General features: G+C 40.0%; 2 protein-coding genes across 2 annotated transcripts; both read left to right on the forward strand.

Annotated features, from left to right (window-relative positions):
• The first annotated feature begins 4,021 nt into the window (after nucleotides 1-4,021).
• actr5 (actin related protein 5) lies at nucleotides 4,022-8,968 on the forward strand. The gene is made up of 9 exons (XM_069141028.1): nucleotides 4,022-4,405; nucleotides 5,041-5,279; nucleotides 5,467-5,636; nucleotides 5,919-6,136; nucleotides 6,295-6,456; nucleotides 7,055-7,159; nucleotides 7,362-7,501; nucleotides 7,761-7,893; nucleotides 8,126-8,968. The coding sequence occupies exons 1-9, from the start codon at nucleotides 4,022-4,024 to the stop codon at nucleotides 8,444-8,446; spliced, it is 1,872 nt and encodes a 623-aa protein (XP_068997129.1). The 3' UTR covers nucleotides 8,447-8,968.
• Nucleotides 8,969-14,460: 5,492 nt separating this feature from the next.
• ndufa4l2a (NDUFA4 mitochondrial complex associated like 2a) lies at nucleotides 14,461-19,196 on the forward strand. The gene is made up of 4 exons (XM_069141029.1): nucleotides 14,461-14,641; nucleotides 16,948-17,033; nucleotides 17,941-18,001; nucleotides 18,155-19,196. Exons 1-4 carry the CDS (start codon nucleotides 14,600-14,602, stop codon nucleotides 18,209-18,211), a joined length of 246 nt encoding a protein of 81 aa, XP_068997130.1. The 5' UTR covers nucleotides 14,461-14,599; the 3' UTR covers nucleotides 18,212-19,196.
• Nucleotides 19,197-20,713: the final 1,517 nt, after the last annotated feature.

Below are 20,713 nucleotides of genomic sequence, written 5' to 3' on the forward strand. Positions count from 1 at the left end.
GGGGTTTTGTCCGCAGTGTGGCTCTGATATATCAGAAGTGCTCAGAGTCAGGGTTGTTACATAAACTGGGCTCTCCTCGTCTTTCGTTCATTCCTTCACACACACAGAAACGCAGCAGCGTCGCCATCATTTCAAAGGACATTACAATTATGACATTAATTTCCCAGAGATTTACCCTGGCTATAATCATAATCCCTACTCGCCTACACCTACCCCACCCTAATCTTAATGTTCTCCTAAATTTAAACACAACATTTTTTGGATTTAGCCTACAATATGGAACTTGCATTTTGTAGCCAAAAGAGAGTCGAATCCCCAAAATGTGACTACAAATACAGATTCATGCGTGCACACACATACACACTGTGACAGCTGTCACCACGTGCACACACATTGTACGATTGTTGTCTTCCTACAAATGAATGCCACAGTGCAAAGTGCCCACTTGACCTTGAGAGTGTTAATCTGTAACCAATCTGTCCACTGTAAATAGCACTTTAGACTAAATGATCAAATTACGTATTAGATGAACAATGTAGAACATGAAGTAGTGATAAAGTTTGCTTAATTACGATCTTGCCAGGAAAAACACACGTTTGATTGTTAATCCTATTGTGACATCATAATGACACAAGACAGCATGTTAAATGACAAAAAGCAATGCCCTGTGTTTCTAGTATTTACACTGATGTTAACAAAAGAAAGTTCTGCGTTGTCAGGACAACTGAATACAAATACCGTGACTCATTATCACACACATAATTGTCACGGACAGATGTTTTTCCCTTCTACACGTTGTGCAAGAAAACAGCATGTTGACACTGAGAAGTCTGTTTCTGTCTGCACAAAACAGCATTTGAACAGCAGCTGAAAACCCTCAAAATGCTGTACCACTCCAAAATAAATGAACAAATAGGACATTGAATAATTATAACGTAACAAATTAAAATACATTTCTAAATCATCGAATAATTTGTAAACATTTAACATTTTTACCCTATCTAAGATAGTTCCCCCTCTGTTCCCTCCCTGTCAGTGGGAACCAACAGTCTGTTCATTCCTCCACAAAATGGAGGCTACTTGGCATCACGCGTGGCAGTCCCAGAGTGCTTGTAGCCCATTAGTTCCCCTGTGCCTCATCACCGCTGCCTAGATGACAAGCACAACAAGCAGAGGGCTGCAAGCACTGTGCACGGACATCGGCACGATGTCACGTCTTGTCTCCGAGGAGGACTGGACGCCACCGTATGTGTGTGTGTTTGAAAGGAGAAAAGCGAGTGTAATTATTTGAGTTTCTGGCTGTATGTGCATGCATGTGTGTGTGTGTGTGTGTGTGTGTGTGTGTGTGTGTGTGTGTGTGTGTGTGCGTGCGCGTGTGCGTCCGTGGGTGGGTGGGTGGGGATGTGTGGATAGTATGGATGGGATTGTGTGTGTGTGTGTGTCTTACCACTGGGTATGCAACCATGTGTGTGTGTGTTTGAGAGGTTGAGGTGACCCAGATCTGCTTATTAGCATCAGGAGGAGGGGGACGGCAGTCACTTAGAGCTTTGTGCCTGAGCAGTGAACTGTGCTCGTGCTTCAGTGACGCACCATCATGCTTCATACTGTAACCCCCCACCTCCCAACACACACACACACACACACACACACACACACACACACACACACACACACACACACACACACACACACACACACACACACACACACACACACACACACACACACACACACACACTCCTTCCTTCATCCATTTCATCTTCTGCTCCCAAACATCTCTGCTGTCCAGGAAATAAACCCATCCAAAAAACAGAAAATGTAATCTTTCTACATTCTCTTGTAGGCGAAAGAAAGGCAAAAATAAAGGCAGTATTATAAATACATAAATCATAAATCATAAATAAGATAATCAAAATAGTATAAATCAAAAGTTTATGAATAAATAGGACTGTTTGCTATTTTCCTACATTTAAATATAGGAGTAGATTAAATGTCAATGAAGATGTCAATGTCATCTCTTGGATTTTGATTATAATTCAAACGTTCTCTATGGTGACAGTGGCTTTGTAAAGATGGCTCTGCATAATCATTTTGCAGCATTGAAGGGGCTTAACTGTTTAACCAGCTTGTGTGCAATCTAAAGTATTTCAATTTGCAGATACAGTATGCACGGGCTGAAACCTGAGTAGATATTGTAGGTAGGAAAACAAATTAACCTGATTTTTGATTTGTAGAAATAGGTGGACACAAAAAATAAAAACATGTTTTTGTGAGGAAAAAAAGATAATTCACACAAACTGCTACTTCCACTTTAATGCAGCAAATCAGGCTTTATCGGTTTTTAAGTACAGAAAGCTACATGGGACTTTTTTTTTTTTTTATCAGCAGCAGCATTTTCCTATTTTGTTCCTATTTGTTCATTGGAGGACTTCACCACTTTACACCACATCCATTTGACAATATATTATTAATCTGTTATTAATAATTCATCATTACAAATGAGTTTAGGGCTGTTCAATTTACTTTACACATTCAGGATAACTAAAATACAAATTGTGTTAGACGTCCAGCATGTGCACTGACTGGCTGATCTGAATGGAGGCCGACTGGGACGTACAGCAGCTCTCATGTGCAGGTGTCCCACATAACCAGCTGAGGCTTCGCCCGGTCAGCTGAGAGTAACAGGACGGCAGACAGAAAGAAACCAGGGATCTCAGGGCCTCAGGGAACATGACTGTTTACATGGTTTCAGTTACGGTTCGGATCGGCAGAATAACCAGTTGACCCCAAATTTGAGGTAATGAGTGAAAGTAAAAAAGATGTCAGTGAGAGTTGTAACATTTATTGTAGTTTGAGTAGAGATTCAAAATGTCTCTCGATAAATGGTTGGCTAATTTTATGACTGCATCATCCAACATAATTAAAGGAGTCTACACTACAATTTAAAATCACATTCCTATAGCAAAGTGTGGCTGCCAAGCATGAGTTTGGACCGACTGGCCAAATAATAAAGTGGTACGATTTAAGAGGGAAAGTAAACAAAAAAAGTACTATTCCGAATCAATTATCAATACATTTTTTTCGACACAGAAATTTAATTTTTTTTCACTATTATTAGACGTGACAATTCTATACTTGTATATGTGCCTTAAACGATAATTAGACTATCTGAGAGTTTGTCTGCCAATAATTCACAAATATACCCATCTCATGTCTGTCTCATCCCACAGGAATTTAGTGTAGTGTGACCTCTGGTGGTAAAAGGTCGAACTATTTTTAAAATTCACCTTTACTGTAAATCTTATGATATACCAGTGTATATAATATATATAAATAACGTATACACTGTATATAAAGCCTTGGTTGAAGGGTAGACAAAGTGAATATTAAGCTGAAAGTAAAAAAAAAAAAATTAAATAATAAAATGTTGGAAACGTTTTGTTTGCCACACTTGTATTATTTGTAAAAAGTAAAAACAAAACGTATTTAGTCAAAACGTCTATAGTATATCCATCCCTTATCTATACCCGCTTTATCCTGCACAGGGTCACGGAGGGGCTGCAGCCTATCCCAGCTCACTTTGGGCGGAGGCAGGTTGCACCTCGGACAGGTCGCCAGTCCATCACAGGGCCAACACATAGAGACAGACACAAACAAAGACCATTCATGCTCTCATTCACCCCTAAGGGCAATTTATAGAATCACCAATTAACCTCACATGCATGTTTTTGGACGGTGGGAGGAAACCAGAGTACCCGGAGAGAACCCACGCAGGCACAGGGAGAATATGTAAACCCCACACAGACCGGCCTAGGCCGGGATCAAACCCAGAACCTCCTCGCTGTGAGGCGTCTATAGTATATATGTTTGCTTACTTTTGCTTAAGAGCTACGCCGATTGATTTTTCGGCACAATACCGTTGGCGGATTCAATTGATTGAATGATTAAAAACTGCTGGGAACTGTGTGTCGGAGACAGCAAGCCTCCACCCGGCTGTATTTTGTAGTGACACATATCCAAAATGGCGTCCAAAGAGAAACCGGTATGCCAAATCTTCTCGTTTCAGGACACTAAAACGTCCCCTGACACACTTTTTGAGCTCCCCGCACAGTGTTTAAGCCCCACACCGGTCCCGATAGTGCTAGATAACGGCTCTTTCCAGACGCGTGCCGGCTGGGCAGTTCCAGGGGCGGAGTTGGACTCTCCGCAGCTGCTCTTCAGGTCGGTGGCGGCGCGCAGCAGAGGGGCTGCACGCAGCGAGACCCAGATCGGTAACGACATCCCGAACCTGGAGCCGCTGCGGTGGCTGCTGAAGAGCCAGTTCGACAGGAACGTGGTGGTCAACTTCGAGATCCAGGAGCTCATCTTCGACTATGTGTTCACACACCTGGGCATCGCTTCAGAGGTCAGTGGTGGACGCTGTGATGCGTCGCCCATTTCAAATATTAAGACAGCTGTGGTACTATGTTTTCTTTACTTTTTCCATTAACAACTCCTTAAACAGAGCAGGAAAGTTAGTGCTAGTTGTAAAAAGGTAGTATAAGTTTTAAAACCATTTGACATACTATTGATTTTATTTCTTAAAGTCCCCCGATGTGCAAAATTGTTTTTATTGTTTAATTGTTTTACTGTGCGTGTATGTTCAAAAGTGTTTGACGACCCTCAACACTGTTTCAAAATGACATGATAACTGATTTCATTGTAATTGATGTTTTATTCATTGAGAGTAACTGTCTATAATAATGTAAACTGATTAATCACCAGAAGTCAGAATAACACTCCTTATCTGGAGTGTTTGGTATCTCCAGATAAGGAGAGGCGTCATCTTCATCCTTGAGACCCGGTACAACAACACAGAATAAAACAAAGATATTCAAAGGAGCTGAAATGTGTGTTTGTGTTCAGTGCTGAATTAAAGTATTATAGGATTCATGACAGTAATGCATTCTGGTCATATTTTTCCATTACTGTTTTATATTTAATTAACTCATAATGATAACCATATAATAAACAAGCCTCACTTTCCCAATGCTTTTGTAGGGAAGCATCGAACACCCCATTGTGCTGACCGAGGCGCCCTGCAACCCGCTGCAGTGCCGGCAGATGATGTCAGAGTTGCTGTTTGAGTGCTACGGCGTCCCGTACGTCTCCTACGGTGTGGATGGCTTGTACAGTCTCTTCCACAATAACACTCAGAGGAACCTGCAGCGACCACACACGGGTATCGTTCTGTCCTCAGGTTACCACTGCTCACACATCCTGCCTGTTATCAACGGCAGGTGAGGACCAACAGACAAAGACAACTGCTTCTGTGTTGTATTTATCCTTTCAAAGTTTGTATTATAACGTTGTTATGATCTATACTATTTGTCCTTCTTCCCTAAATGTTTTGACACTTTTTAAAATCGATCATCAGACACTTGGTTCTGCAGTCAGTTTAGTTTTGATATGTTTTTTTTATTTGAGGTTGGATGCAGTTAACTGTAAGCGTGTGAACGTGGCCGGGAGCCAGGCAGCGTCTTACCTGCAGCGCCTTCTGCAGCTCAAGTACCCAGGTCACCTTGCTGCCGTCACACTCAACCGCATGGAGGAGCTGCTACATGAACACAGTTACACTGCTGTTGATTATCGTGAAGGTACAGTATGTCAGTACAAGCATGAATGTGTACATTTGTTGATGCATATCTCAAGACAGGTTTACAACTCAAATAATTTGCAGCATCAAATACATGTTTTAGTTTTTGAGCAGCTGAAATAACATCAACAAACTGCACACATATATTAATTTTCTCCTCCTGGCTGGTAGAGAAAGAGGTGGTTGTTAATAGAAGGAGCTAGAAGAAATCACAGACTTGCAATTATCCTCTTTCTTCATTCCTTCTTTTCATTTCTTTGTATTTCCTCCTCGTTTTCCACAGAGCTGGAAAAGTGGCGAAGCCCTGAGTTTTACGAGCGGGAAGTTCACCGTATGCAGCTTCCCTTTTCGGGTAAGGTGCCGGGCGGCTGTGTGAGCGTGGAGGAGAGGCAGGAGAGACGAGCCCAGCAGCTTCGACGACTTCAGGAGATTAACGCTCGCCGCCGGGAGGAGAAGCTGCAGCAGGACCAGGAGAGGTTGGACAGACTCATGGAAGTACAGGCAAGGAACCTACTCTCCTTTACAAAGAAAAACTCTGAGAAGACAAATCGTTCTTCTAGGAATTCAGATGTTACCGTTTCTACTGTAGCAGGATCTATAAAACTGTATTTTTCAGTATGATATTCGATTGTAAAACACTGATCGTTTTGTGTGTGCAGGAGCTGTTGGAGGACGGCCTGTTGGATCAGTTTCACAAGAGTCTGGTGGAGCTCAACATGGACTCAGCTGAGGAGCTGCAGTCCTACATCAACAAACTGCAGCTGGCTGTGGAGCAGGGCAGACAGAAACTGCTGCACGACGGAGCAGAGGGAAAGACGGAGGTAGGTGCTGCTCGACCAAACCATCAAAATAGAATTAGAAAGTCTTGACTTGTTATTCTGCAATTTGCTGTGTTCACATTTTCACAATTTGGATAGTCAAAAAGAGGTAAAAGATTCCCTTGGTAGCACAACAGTTAATGCAAAGAGATGCACAGATTATATCTGTTCTTTGTTGAGTGGTTGATATGAGGTTACTCTTAAAACCCTTTTTTGAAATTTAAGATGAATTAATCTATTAATTATTATGATGGATTCTAGATTATACATATATATATACACATAACCTGTGTTGAAGATGGTTTCTATGTGTGTACTGTACTTAGATAAAACCTAGCTATGTAAATGCTTCAGATGATAACAGTAAGGAGGAAACCAAGTGGTGAAACTACATGCTACTCTCTAAAAAAAAAATGACAGCAACTGATCAACTTGGAAGCCACTGAGCTGAAATCAAATTCAAATGATCCAATAATTAATTAGGAGGACGTGTCATTGCCATGACTGTGCTGCGGGGCTCTACAGGATTTGTCCTTGTGTGCTGAGCCTGTTGCACAACAGCTGACATGAAGCCTGAGGCTGATCTGTCGCTCTCTGCCAGGTGTCTGAGCTGGAGCAGCCGATGGACGAGGGAGATGGAGTGGCGCTGATGGATTCTGACTTCCCTGAGGACACGCTGCCAGAAAAACCTGCTAATGTGGTTCAGGTAGTGGCACAGGGACTCTGGGACTTTTCCAATAGATATTTAGAGCCTTATTAATGCTGCGCAGGCAATTACCTGATACAGTAATACGGTATGTGATAGAATGTGTGAGAAAACTTTTCGTCCGGTTTTCGGTTTTTGTGCTTAACTTTTCTAATGAAACATTTCGTGTCAATACTTGTCATAACTTTGATCCTTTCTCCAGCCCATGTTCAACATGGCGGAGTACCACCAGCTGTTTGTGGGGACGGAGCGTCTGCGGTGTCCAGAGATCCTGTTCCAGCCCTCGCTGACGGGAGAGGACCAGATGGGACTGATGGAGACGCTGCAGTATGTCCTTGCCAGGTAACGACACAATATAACAGGTGCACACACAACCAACAAGCACACATACTGTATGCATGTACAGTAAGGTGTGTGTGTGTATATATATATAAATAATGTATAGGTATACATATAACTTCTCGCTAATAAAATCATGCAGATACACAGATCACACAAATCCTCTCCACATCTCTCTTTGACTTTATCACACAAACAGGACATTATGTTTTATATACTCTGATATATTCATGTTTTCTTACTTCCTCTCTGCCACCAACAGGTACACTCTAGAGCAGCAGGAGGCGCTGGTGAGCAATGTGTTTCTGACAGGAGGGAACATGCAGTACCCTGGGATGAGGGAGCGGGTGGAGAGAGAGCTGCTGGCCATGAGGCCCTTCCAGTCACACTTCAAGGTACAGCCAAAATGCAATTCATGTTACACAAAATTAATACATAATCACCACCTTGATATACTAACACACAAATATACAGGCGGAAAAGCCTAGTTTATCAAGAAGTCAAGTAAAAAGTAAAAATGTGAATTAAGAGAAAATCTAAACTCCAGAGATAAACTACCCAAATCATTTTCAGATAGGTGGTTTAGATAATCTGGAGGTAACATCCTACAATTAAACTCCTGCACAGGTAACCATGGCATCTCAGCCGGCCCTGGACGCCTGGTATGGAGCCCGAGACTGGGCGTTGGCTCATCCACCTGGAGGAGCAGCAGAGGGCTGGATCAGCAGGCAGGACTATGAGGAGAAAGGAGGCGAGTATCTGAGTGAGCACTGCGCTTCTAACGTCTTCATTCCCATGAAGATCGCTAAACCAGTTCCTGCTCGCCCTGCTGAGCCCTCCGTTACCACACAGACATCTACAGGTGCTTCTGCTGCCATCACCACGGTTACATCTGCTCTAACCACCTCCTCTACTGCTGCGGCTGATGTCACCATGGTTACCACCTAAACAGATCTCAGAAATCACCCGTGTCTGATGTTCACTGAATTCCAGAAATGATTTTGGAAGGTTGGTCCTGTCATGCTTTTCAACGAACAGCTGTGAACCGGTTCTTTTTGATCAGAGGTGAATTGTGCTGAAGACGTTGGTGTTTGATTCTGAGGGGCAGAAAATAAACCTCCATGTTTATTGATGAGGTTTCAGAGAGATGGAAGCTGTCCTGCCACAACACAATTGTAACGATACAACAGTTTATGCGCAGAATTATAAGATGCAGTGGCAGTAACTGTTTTCATCTTTTCATACTCTCTGGTTTTGAGTTTTGAGAGTGCTCAAGAATCCTGTGACTTTTGTAATTTTGTAACTGTTGCAAAATGTTTATTTTATTTTCATTACGCTTGGCGAAAGCACAAGAGACTGTTCATATTGAATAGTCATCAAATTATGAAGTTAAAGTTCTAGTGGGAATATTTTGTGTAATATTGTGTACATAGAATTTCTTGTTTCTGTTTTAAAAAAAATATATTTTCACTTGTGGAAACATCTGCTTGATTTTTATTGATTTACAAGAGGAGGAAAAAGTCAGGAAGCTGTCTGATGCCACTTGTTAAATATGAACCAATCTCTTAAAGTAGTAGTTAAAATTCGGGTTCTCTCACTAAAGTTCAATTTGAAATGATTTATATGGTCTCTTCATTCTAATTATGCACACACATATTTCTTCGCTTACCTGAAGTTCTGTCATTACATGCAGATTTTCATAGATTTATTAACTGTCCAGCTTTTATCAATCTACATTTTTTTCACAAACCACAAGTCCCTGTTACTTTAGATTATGTTTTTTAATTTAATCTAATATAATTTAAGATTTTCAGATTTAATCTAAATAATGCCCATTCTATTTCCCAAAACTGTAATTTCAAATTACACCACAAAGATATTCAATTACAAACACTGTATTGTATGTAAAACATAAAAAGACCAGGACCAGAGAATGTTTTGACAATAAATTCCTTAAATGATTGGTCTGTTGTCAAAATAGATGTTTAATCAATGAAATAACCCTTTCAGTATCTCTCTGGAGAATCTAAACAGCATGCAATCCCCCTTTTGATATTAATATTTCTTCTGAAGAAAGTATTTGAGAACTCTCAGACACATCGTATCTAAAAACCTGGATAAAAAAAAAAAAAAAAAAAAATGCATGACTGAGTATTAAAAGGATTTTGGGATAAAGATGAACCGCACCTTTAAATGCAGAAAGGATAATTGGGTATTGTACTACACTGTTGCACCACTAGATGGCGCAGATTAACACTAAATCAAATCATTGCGTCTTCATTATTTTACAGTAATTTCCTGACCTCAGTATTAGTCATTTCTAGTCGAGTTTTTTTTAAAGCCCAGTTTATGCAGTCTCTCAGAGCTGCTCTGACAGCCTGTCTAGAGGAGTCACATTCTCAATAATTCTTCAATAAAAATATTTTTTAGTGAAAGCCAATTGAACAAAATGCACTTTATGTTTATCCTACTGACTGTAAAGTCACAGTTTAATCAGCCTAATGTTCACAAGAACATGTGACAGTGGGTGAATCTTAGTCTCGTCCATAGTAACAACATGTTTTTAACCCCAACATTCATCTAATCTTCAGATAATGAATCTGTCTGAAAAGCAGTCAGCTGTGTTGCAGGTGTGCAGCCTGCACTGTTCCTTGTTGGTCCTCATTATTAACTTGGCTGCCCTCACTATTATTGCCCTACAACATTATTACGTGGTGTTAAACTGCCACAGTTCAAGGTTCAAACCGTCGCCAAGCTTGTTCTGCTTTTCCTCAAGCAGCAGTTTAAACAAATAACACACACACACATACAGCTAATCAAACCCAGCACAGGCCTGTGACTGCATGGGGATTGGCTTAAATTTAACAAGAGGGATTAAAGAGGAAATACAAGGCGATCCTTTATGTTTAAAAGCTAGTAACTAGGATTTATTACTATGGTAACACTGTGTTTCTGCATGGCTTTCCTAATGATGTTTAGGGAATGAAAACAACAGATAATGGGTGTTTTCTCCTTTTCTTTAATAATCATGCTAAAGAACTCCATGGTGTGGGTTTTGGTTTGTGTAACACCTTAAACAAGCAGGTGAATGATGTCTGCCTGATTTGAGTTTTAAAAAAAATACAAAGACATATTTGGTATTTACAGTATCGATCTTCCACCAATTGATTCTTCTGAGCCCTTCAGGATACGCCTCAGTACAAATTCAGCAACAACAAAAAATAAATATGTAGGTGGTCAGGGTGCCCACTTTTATCTGTCTCCATACGTGCTCTCGCCTCCCCGTGTTCACCCCTACCAGACATCTCTCTGTGTGTGTGTGTGTGTGTGTGTGTGTGTGTGTGTGTGTGTGTGTGTGTGTGTGTGTGTGTGTGTGTGTGCAGTCACCAGCGTGCCAGATGTCAGCGATGCCCTGCTTGGGCCAATAAGTGTCTTCATTAGGTGGGATTTCTAAATAAATTGTCTACCAAACAGCTCAAGGGTACTGTAGGTACACCATGCAGATCTTGTGTATTTTTAAACATGCCTGCTCTCTATTGGATCCTGTTTGTGCCACAGCCTTGGCCAGTGTCCAATTAGGAGGATTTATCTGTGAGCTGCAGTGTTGAAGGTCAGCAGGAACACCAGGCAGGGCTGCGCTCATGTCACAGTCCTGTGGTGGAAGGGAGGAAAAAATAATGACCTGGAGTTGGAGGTGTGACAGGTGCACAATGATGTTTATTTTAATGGCCGGACAATCTCGTTTTATTTTTACTGTGTAAAACTGATCACGACACAAATTCTCAATAAATCTCAGAGCAGAGAGTTTTCATGGTTACACCGAGTAAAGTAGTCTTGTAGCAGAATTTCCTGTTAGCCTGGTAACAAAAGGTATAAACCAGTTAACTGTAAGTCTGTAAATCTTTTTTTTTTTTTTTTTTGCCATTTCTCCCTATGATTCCTGTCTCAGTTCAGTCTGAGCCAAAATTTTGGAAGACAACTGCAAACATTTATAGTGTGGAGGTGGAGTGGTCGTAGCTTAAATTTACGAGGGATCTTTTCATGTGACGCTCCTTGCATATGAAAAACACTGTGTGTATCCTGTTAAAAATATTGTAAGTAAAAAAAAATTGCTGTTGCTTTAACAGTGTCATGACGTCAAGCAATTTTCAAGGGTCCACAGACTAATTTAAAAGTGTGTACTACACCTGCTAGTCCACTAAAGGTCCGTATACTAGTGTCACAGACATATAAAAGTGGACGTAGATTCCTGGTCTAAGAACTGAGGCCGATGCTGAAGTGCCTTAAACTGCAATACCAGCGAGTGACGCTAGGGGGTGGCTCCAAAAAGACTCAGGCTCCATAGACTTACATTCAACTTCTATCATAAAATACAAAGTCAATCATTTATTTTCATTTTTTTTCAGTGATTATGGTGTCAGTGGCTAAAGTCACTCCTTATTATTATTTTTATGTTGGTCCTTCCTCAATTTTCTTAACTATCAAGCTGTAGTTTCAAAAAACTGTCAAACATTTCATCCTCTACAGAAATGTTGGTGTCCATCCAGCCAGAGGAACTTTGTGTTACTCGCAGTGAGAGGCTCATACAGCAGCACGGGCAGCATCAACATTATAAGCTGACTGACCCTAACAGACTTGATATTTCCTGCCTGGACAGAGAACATAAACAGTTTGTGAGCAGCTGCTGTCTAACGGTCAATTGATATGTCTGTGGTGTTTATTTATTTTGGCTATATTGGGGATTATTGTATAAGAAGATTGTACTGAAAACCAGCATGTTTGTAGATGTAAAAGGTGGTTATAAAAGATTGTATTTTCCATTACAAAGAATAGAGGGTGTTGTGACCTTGTACTAATTACAAATGATCCCACCAATAACAGGTAACAAAAACAAATATTTAAGAAATTATGTGTTTAATATGTATTTGGTTTAACAGGGGAAGGTTGATTGTGCTGCAGGAGCTCTTTGAGAAGTTTTTGGATGTTATAATACTTTCTTTATCATTGAAAACCTGTCACGGTTGGACTCCTTTGTAAGCGACTTGAACCCAACTTCAAACTGTTCAGAGTCGTCCTTTCAAGGCAGCAGCAGATACAGTGAGTGTTATAATCTTAAAAGTGAATCTATCACTTTAAATCAGCTGTAAAATGCTCTGATAATTGTTGTTATTTATCCAGTGAATGGCCCACCTGGCTACACTGAATAGAAACAAACACACACGCACACAATGTTTCCATCTAATCAGGTGACAATGACTTCTATTCACAATCATTATTTGCTTAACGCAAACCTTGATTCCAACCTTAACCTAAACCTAACCCTCCCCTAAAGTTAAAAGAAGTCTATCTTAGACTGACATATGTTCTAACACACACACACACACACACACACACACACACACACACACACACACACACACACACACACACACACACACACACACACACACTATTCTTTGACAGGAGGAACCTGGGCCCTGTCTCACTGGGATTTATTACCTTCTGCTGACACCTTGTCTGAAGCTGGTGACATCATTATAATGAATCTCTGCTGTTATGGAAAACCTTGTGGCTCCAGTACATGCTCATTGTTTTTATCCAATGCCTCTCTCAGTTTGTACCATACTGTATATTGTTCCTAGAATAGTCCTCATGTGACTTTATTAACAGACATCAGTTGGGGGCAGGAACGTAGTGGGCTGGGACCAAACATCTAAAGCCTTCATGCATCAAATTGGATTGTATTTGTTGTCACTTCCAATTAAACTGGAGAGCAGAGAATCAGAGACACAGGTCCATGAAGCAGACTGGGAGGTTGTCTATTGATAAACAAAAGCACAGTGTTTTTTTATGTAACATTACAGCCACACGTACGTGTGTCGCTCTTCTACTGTCAGTATCAATCACTACACAAATACATTATTTGTAATGTGGTTGCACTGACCTCTGTTTCATGTTTCATCACTTTTGGGGTCGAGAGAGATTGTTCACTAAAAGCTTTAATGTGAAGGTGAATTTTGTTTGAATTTTGTATTTGACCCTCTCAGATGAGGATGTACAGCTGGGTTAAGAGCCGATGGTCATCCTGAGCCAATCTTTTCTTGGTCAAACCACATTTGAAGCAATATCTGAGACAGTTTTCTTTCCTTTACTCATTTTTTATACATCAGCTGCATTAAACTAAAACTTTTTAAAAAAAATTAAAGGTCATAAAGCTGAGTTGCCATGTTTCCAAATGTTCATTGTCCATTTAGTTCTTTAATGGTGCTGATTGTTCTCGTGAGAAGTCCTTAAAAGGATCAAACATGGTAATTGAGTGTCTTTGACTTTTGTGGCCAAGATAATTGCCTGAAGAATTAACTCCAAGAAGTGTTTATGAAGAGGACGTAACATTAATACATCACAAAACAACACATCTGTCAAGTTTGTGTCAATTTTTTACCTTTTAAATGTATAACTTATCCAGTTTTTAATGTTGACAACAGTTTGCTGAAGTTTATTTTTCTGAAACAAATCCCAGAAGAATGATGCTCATCATGTGGGTGTTGGGGTTGAGGAACTGATAAGGATCCATATGCACAGATGTTCCCCAGTGGCTTTTAAAAGGACACGGTGTTTGTATGCTTTTCCACTTCCTGTAGTCGGCTCCCAGAAGACCAAAAAGTCTTCAAACTCAGTGAAGGAAATGGTGGAGAAAAAAACCTGTGAGTTCTCTGTAGGATTTGAGTGAGTGAACACCCTGATATGACCATCATGTGTCTCTGATCTCGATATTAAATGAACAATTACAGGGATGAAACTTTGTCTTTTGAATATAAACTGTTACACAGTGTCCAGCACAGTGTAATCACCCAACAGGGGAACAGCAGTGGCTGTAATCAGATGTAAATGACCTCTTTCTCTCTTTCTCCCCCCTACCCTCCCCCCCTCCCTCCTCTCTCCTCTCTCCTCACTCCACATGCAGAGAGCAACAGATCTAAATCCTGTGTGTGGACGGCTGAGCAGACCTTGTGGTTGTTGATGACAAGGGCCTGAAATATTGACTCTGAATCACTTGATTTCATGCATTGTTCCTAGATTTTTCTATAAACTGGTGCCATCATGTTGCGGACGGCAGTAGAGCATGCTAAGAAGCACCCTGGTGTAAGTAACTTTTATTTGTTTACTCTTTAGTTTCATGTTTTGACCAGCCATGTTCAAAGTTTTTTAATTTGCAGCTAATATTTTAGTAGTAACTCAACAATGTCTCAGCGTTGTCCAATTTCCTGAATATTTCTTATGAAAACATTTATTTTAAATAACCGAGCAGAAATTTGTTGAAGTGAAAATTATTCTGATTTACTTCACTGAATAAATTTATCATTTTGACAGCTCTGTTATCTGTAATATTTATCAAATACTACAAACTCAGAGTAGCATATTTTGGTTTTCTATGATGTATAAAGTGCAAATAGTTTCACAATAAAATCACAGAAAATATATTGATTGATTTACTGAATAGCTCCATGGAAATGTTACGCAATATTCTAATATATTTATCCTAATATGTTAAAAATCCTCCCCTCTACTAGTAATGAACTTTTACACCTGCAGTGTTTGTAGAGTGCTGGTAAATGAATTGGTCAAAGCCAGGGATGTGATCAGAAGTCTAATTTGGTCTCATCTAATCTTATCTTTGCTCTAATTGAGTAGGTTAAGTTGCTCCAGTGACTCGTTTTAAAGTCAAACCAAGCTGAGAGAGAAGCTTAACACTTCAAAAACACATCCATTACTTCTCCAAACTTCCTAAATCTAAACTGACAAAATCTCAGCAGTTAGGAAAGGAGTAGTTGGAATGAAATACATTTTAAAATATGAGTTGTCGCTACAGGGGAGGGGATTATTTCTGCATGTTTTAACCGGCTTAGCTGTCAGAGAGAGGACTGACAGAGTTTTAACTTCTTGTTACTGGCCTCCCAGGAGAAAGAGAGAGAGTAAGAGGAGCTGCAGGGAGGAAATCCCTATGAGACTCTACCAGAGCTCTTGATATGGTCTATCATCCTGACAGCCTCACTGAGAGACAGACAGCCAGAGAGAGAGAAAGAGAGAGAGAAGCTGTAGGGAGCAAATCCCTGAGACTCTACAAACCTCCTTGATCAAGTTACAACAGAGAGACAGATGGGCTGTTAGAGACAGTCCAAAAGTTTGAGTCCCGGAGACAGCCAGATGAATGGATAGCTAGTGAGACAGACAGACAGGAAGTCAGATAGAGACTAGCAGACAGACAGGTGGGATGTGGTGCTGAGACAGAGAGACAGACAGAAGTTTAGTTACATAGAATGAGTCCAAAACCTCTTACTTCTCAACATTTAATTTTACATGTGTCTGAATAGTCACAGAAAGATTTTAGCATAAAAAAATGACTTTTGTAAATGCAGCATAAAAACGTTTCTCTTCAAAGCTCACTAACCAGCTACTAATAGCCATCATCATCTGTGACCGATGAAGATGAGAGCAGCAACCGGCTACTGAACATAGTTGAAAGACAGGTGCAGAAATGGTGAGGGGGTTAATGAACATTAGAAACAGTAGCTATTCTTAAAAAAAAAAAAGAAAAAAAAAAAGAAAAGACAATTCACTATTTATCTAACTTTGCATCAAAAACACAGACAGGTAAGTGTTTCTAAATTTACAATGAACATATATGCGAACTACAGCTGTCTGATAACTGTAGTGGAGCCCAAAGTGTAAGAATTCCCTCTAAAATTTACAAGTACCTCAAACATATACTTAGTTACGTTCCACAGCCGTCTTACACACACACACACACACACACACACACACACACACACACACACACACACACACACACACACACACACCACCGTACTGTGTGTCAGTAGGTACATTTGGATGACGAAGAGTGACTGAACAAAAGCAGGCCACTTGTTAACAAAGTCTCCCAGTGCCCACAAGCAGTGCAATGCAATAATAAATCCAATACTCTTTCACATAGCCCACAACAGTAACACAAAAACCCAGCAGTCATCCCAGTAATTCAGTCATAGCAGTCAATTACTTAGAATTAGCAACACCTTTGATTATGCACTTTAACCTCTTTACTCAATTTGTTAATACATACTTGCCCCTCACTGTGCAACAACTAAATTTCTACGAGATATTAACACTGTATATAACCATCCTCAGCGTTTTTTTCTCTTTTCATGCTGGTCCAATAAAGTGACTTTAAGCAATTTTCCGGAGTTTATTGCTCTTTCTGTAGAGAAGCAATTTTTTTCCAAATCAAACTTCCTTTGCATCTTTAAACAAAAACAGTGTCCCCACTGTGTTGCAGAGGAGACAGCAGTATTTACACAAAAAATGTCTTGTATCTGTCAGTTTATGTGTGAAACATGTAAAATAACATTTAAGAAGCTTAATCATAATTGACCTTGTCTATTTCTCCTCAGCTCATCCCCCAGTTCTTCTTTATCTGTTTGGGAATGGGTGGAGCAACTTTATATTTGATGCGGTTGGCCAGAGGACCCCATGTTACGTAAGGACCTTCAAATTTCACCATTAATATGCAATAGAAATAATGTCTGTATGATTGTTAGTAAAACTATAAAAACTCACCTTTTAATGGACATCTTTAGCAGTTTACTGAAAAAACAACAACATACATGATCAAGGATTTAAGTAAAACCTGTTCCCATCAGTTTTTAATTAATTACCTTGCACACAGAAACTGCTGATTAACATACTGTAATAATAGGTGCGTTTTCCCAGGTTTACACATCTGTTCTCTTTTCACAATATTCAATGATTAATGCCCCCTGAAGGATGATCACAGGATAGACTCCTAACAAGGAAATGCTCCCTTCAGACTAATTAAACTTCCTCCCTCTGTTAGTCTTAATTTGATCCTGAAATGCAGATTTGTTCATATTTTACACGCGTGTGGAGAGGAGATGAATACTTCTCAACTTTAACTCAGCAGAAGGATTTGTTTCATGATTGTTTCTGACAACACGGATCTCCGGCTTGCTTTCATCTCCCACTCGAGCCGCCTCTCGCTCGGACTTCCTCCCCTCCCGCTGCTATCCAAACTGTTGATTCATGAAACCCCAGTTACAACAGATGCAGCAAAGAGCTTTCAATAAGATCTCACAGGATGCTCCACCGTCTTGTTTATTGGCAGGTCTTTTTATTGTTTCTTTACAGCCCAGGTTATTTTTCAAGCTTGATGAAATGCTCAGAAAGAGTGTCCTGATTATGGCACACCAGACAGAGAGCACTCCTGTGTGAATCACAGCCTCAACTTCTGGTTGTCTTTGCTTCTTTTTATTTTATTTTGTTGAGTGTGATCGAATAAAGTGGGGATGAATGAGAGGTTTATTCATTTATATCAGATTTCCAAAGAGTCTAACATATGCCAATTGTGTGTGTGTTTGTGTGTTTAGCTGGAACAAGACCAATAACCCTGAACCATGGAATAACCTTGACCCCACATACCAGTACAAGGTAAAACAGCACACATACTTGTGCTTGTACATGATAATTGGATCAGGTTTGATTGTTGATTGATTATTTGATTGATATAACATTATATACATCAGTTATTTCCTTGCACAACAGCATGAATTGAATTTGATCTTCTCCCTGCTTCCTACCCAGTTTGTTGCCATCACCACAGACTACAAAAACTTGAAGAAGGAGGGACCTGACTTCTGAATCTCACAAAGCAAAGTGTAAAAAAATACAGAAGATCCTGATCTAGGGTCAGATTCACTCCCCCCGCCCTCCCTGAAGGCCACAGTGCAGGTGGAGCGTGAAAGGGATCCCAGATCAGGTTCTGTAAAAAAAAAAAAAAGTATCTCGGTGATGTTTGTAAAGCTGCTGGTGACCTGCTTAATGTTTTTGGGATCGTCAGTGACTCAAACCTGAAGGCACGTAGTCATATTAAAAAATGTAGCATTTCTATATATTTAAACACTTACACAGGAGAGACATTATATGAACATGCTCACCCTGTGCCATTTATCATGTACTGAGGAGTAATATTTTGCATTATTTAGACAGTTCTCTGTAAATCACAAGTACTTAACAATATACAGATAACCATTATACAACCATTCTGCCCTGGTTTTGAAATTTAAAAGCATACTGATTTCCATTTACTTCTGTACAGTATGACCATCAATTAGGAGACTTTCAAAATCTGATTCAGGAGTCTGCAAGATCTGTTTTTTCATGCTGCACAGAAGTCCGTTGAGCATGAACAAAAAAAAATACATCTAAAGATCTAAAAGTTTATAAATCTGTATCCAGAAATGGTTCAGCATGAATTTAAAACATTTGCAGTTAAGGAGCTACAACCTACAAACACTCTGGTTTGCTTCTTTTGTCTGAAGGTTAAACAGAAAATGGTCTTGTCTCTCTCTGCAGCTGAAAGCTTTGAACGTTTTTCCATATATTCTGCAAGTGAGGAGCTTTAACTATATCAGCTTTTCATTAGATCACACTAGCCTGCTGTGCTGCATCACATTGAAGGTCAAATTAATGTTATTAACCAGCCTGCGTTTATTTCTTCATAACTGTCACATGATTGTAAGTTTAGCAGCCACTAAATTCAGCAATGACTGTGTAAGTTATGGAAAAAAGCAGAGACACTTTAAATAAACTGGATTATTTCAATTAATAAACTGTCTCACTCATGTTTGGAGGAGAGCTTTTTTGCCACTCTGCACACACACACACACACACACACACACACACACACACACACACACACACACACACACACACACACACACACACACACACACACACAGAAACACACACAGAAACACACGTACGTGATTTTCCTCAAACACCTGCATGGATCTGAGTCAGATACACATCTTTTTCCACATAAGTCTATGCAGTCAGTAGCTCTAATGGAGCAGATCCATCTGTTGGCAGTGCAGCTGTCACTCTGCAGCCTGATGCGGTGCCTCTATAACCACATTTAATGTGTGTTGGTTTGTGTGTGTACCAGTGTGTGTGACAGCAGCAGGGTGTCTTTGATCAGTGGCAGCAGTGGCAGGATGCTGAACACTCAGCCTCCTGCACGGCGTTGATGTATGACAACAGAATACAGTGTGTACAACCTGAGCATGCTCACCACACACACACAGTCATGTTTACATCAATTTACATTCATTTTCTGGAGACTTAGCATAACCCCTAAACCTTAGACCAACATTAAACAAACCTTAAACCAAGTCTTCATACTAAATTAGATGATTCACGTTAACAAGCTTTTTGTTACAAGTACATACACACAGACACTCCTTGTACCACAGTTTCTTCATACTGCAGACATAAATATGTCCTAAAACACTGCAGTATGAACAGATGGATGAAGTACAAACTTGTTCTCTGATTGACTTTAAGATAACATTTACTCTGTTGACCCCTTGTTGGAGAAACTGCACTTGAGTGACACAACATAATACTATCATTCATGGGTTTGAATACATTCAAAACAAAATCCAATGTAAATATTATTCAATATTTTTTTTTTTAAATATAAAAATACATTATAAACCTGTAACTAACCGAGGACCTCTCTGGAGACAAAAGGATTTTTCAACCCTTAACTTGTGACTTTTTGTCCTGTGGTGCCCGTCTGCTACCCCCTCCTATTTTTGCTTTTAATTTACTGCCTCAGTAACTTTATTGCTAGTTCACGAGGATAAAAAAAAAAAAAAGTATATACCTTTTTTTTTTTTAACAAGATCTCTCAGTTTTCTTGAGTAAAAATGAGACTCTCCTGCAGTTCTCTGCACTCTGACTCCCCTTCATCTCAGTGTCGGCTGTGTGTTCTTCCTAGTAATATAACTAAAAGAGGCAATGAAGGAGGAACAAAGAATAGTGAACATTTAAAAATCCTCATTCTGACCACTGCAAGGACTGCTGTGCCAATAAGGTTAGTGACCCGAAGCGATGGAACATGAGGGTCAAATGATTTCCCTCACAGAGTCTTAAAAGCCTTAAAAATCACACACACAGGAGCTGCCAGGTCATGAGAAAGAGGCACATAGATGAAGCGGTATTTGTGTTGTGATGCTGCAAGTCTGTACGTGTGAGTGTCTGCGTGTCCTGAGGTTTGTTTGTGTGCGTTTTCTGATGGCAGAGCTGAGAACGTCCCGGACCTTTGACCTGTGATTCAGCTGCTACGGCCTCTACGGA

This window comes from Embiotoca jacksoni, unplaced genomic scaffold, assembly GCF_022577435.1.
Source record: "Embiotoca jacksoni isolate LCO1_2020_lvr unplaced genomic scaffold, fEmbJac1.0.p SCAF_9, whole genome shotgun sequence".
NCBI classification, from domain to species: domain Eukaryota; kingdom Metazoa; phylum Chordata; class Actinopteri; family Embiotocidae; genus Embiotoca; species Embiotoca jacksoni.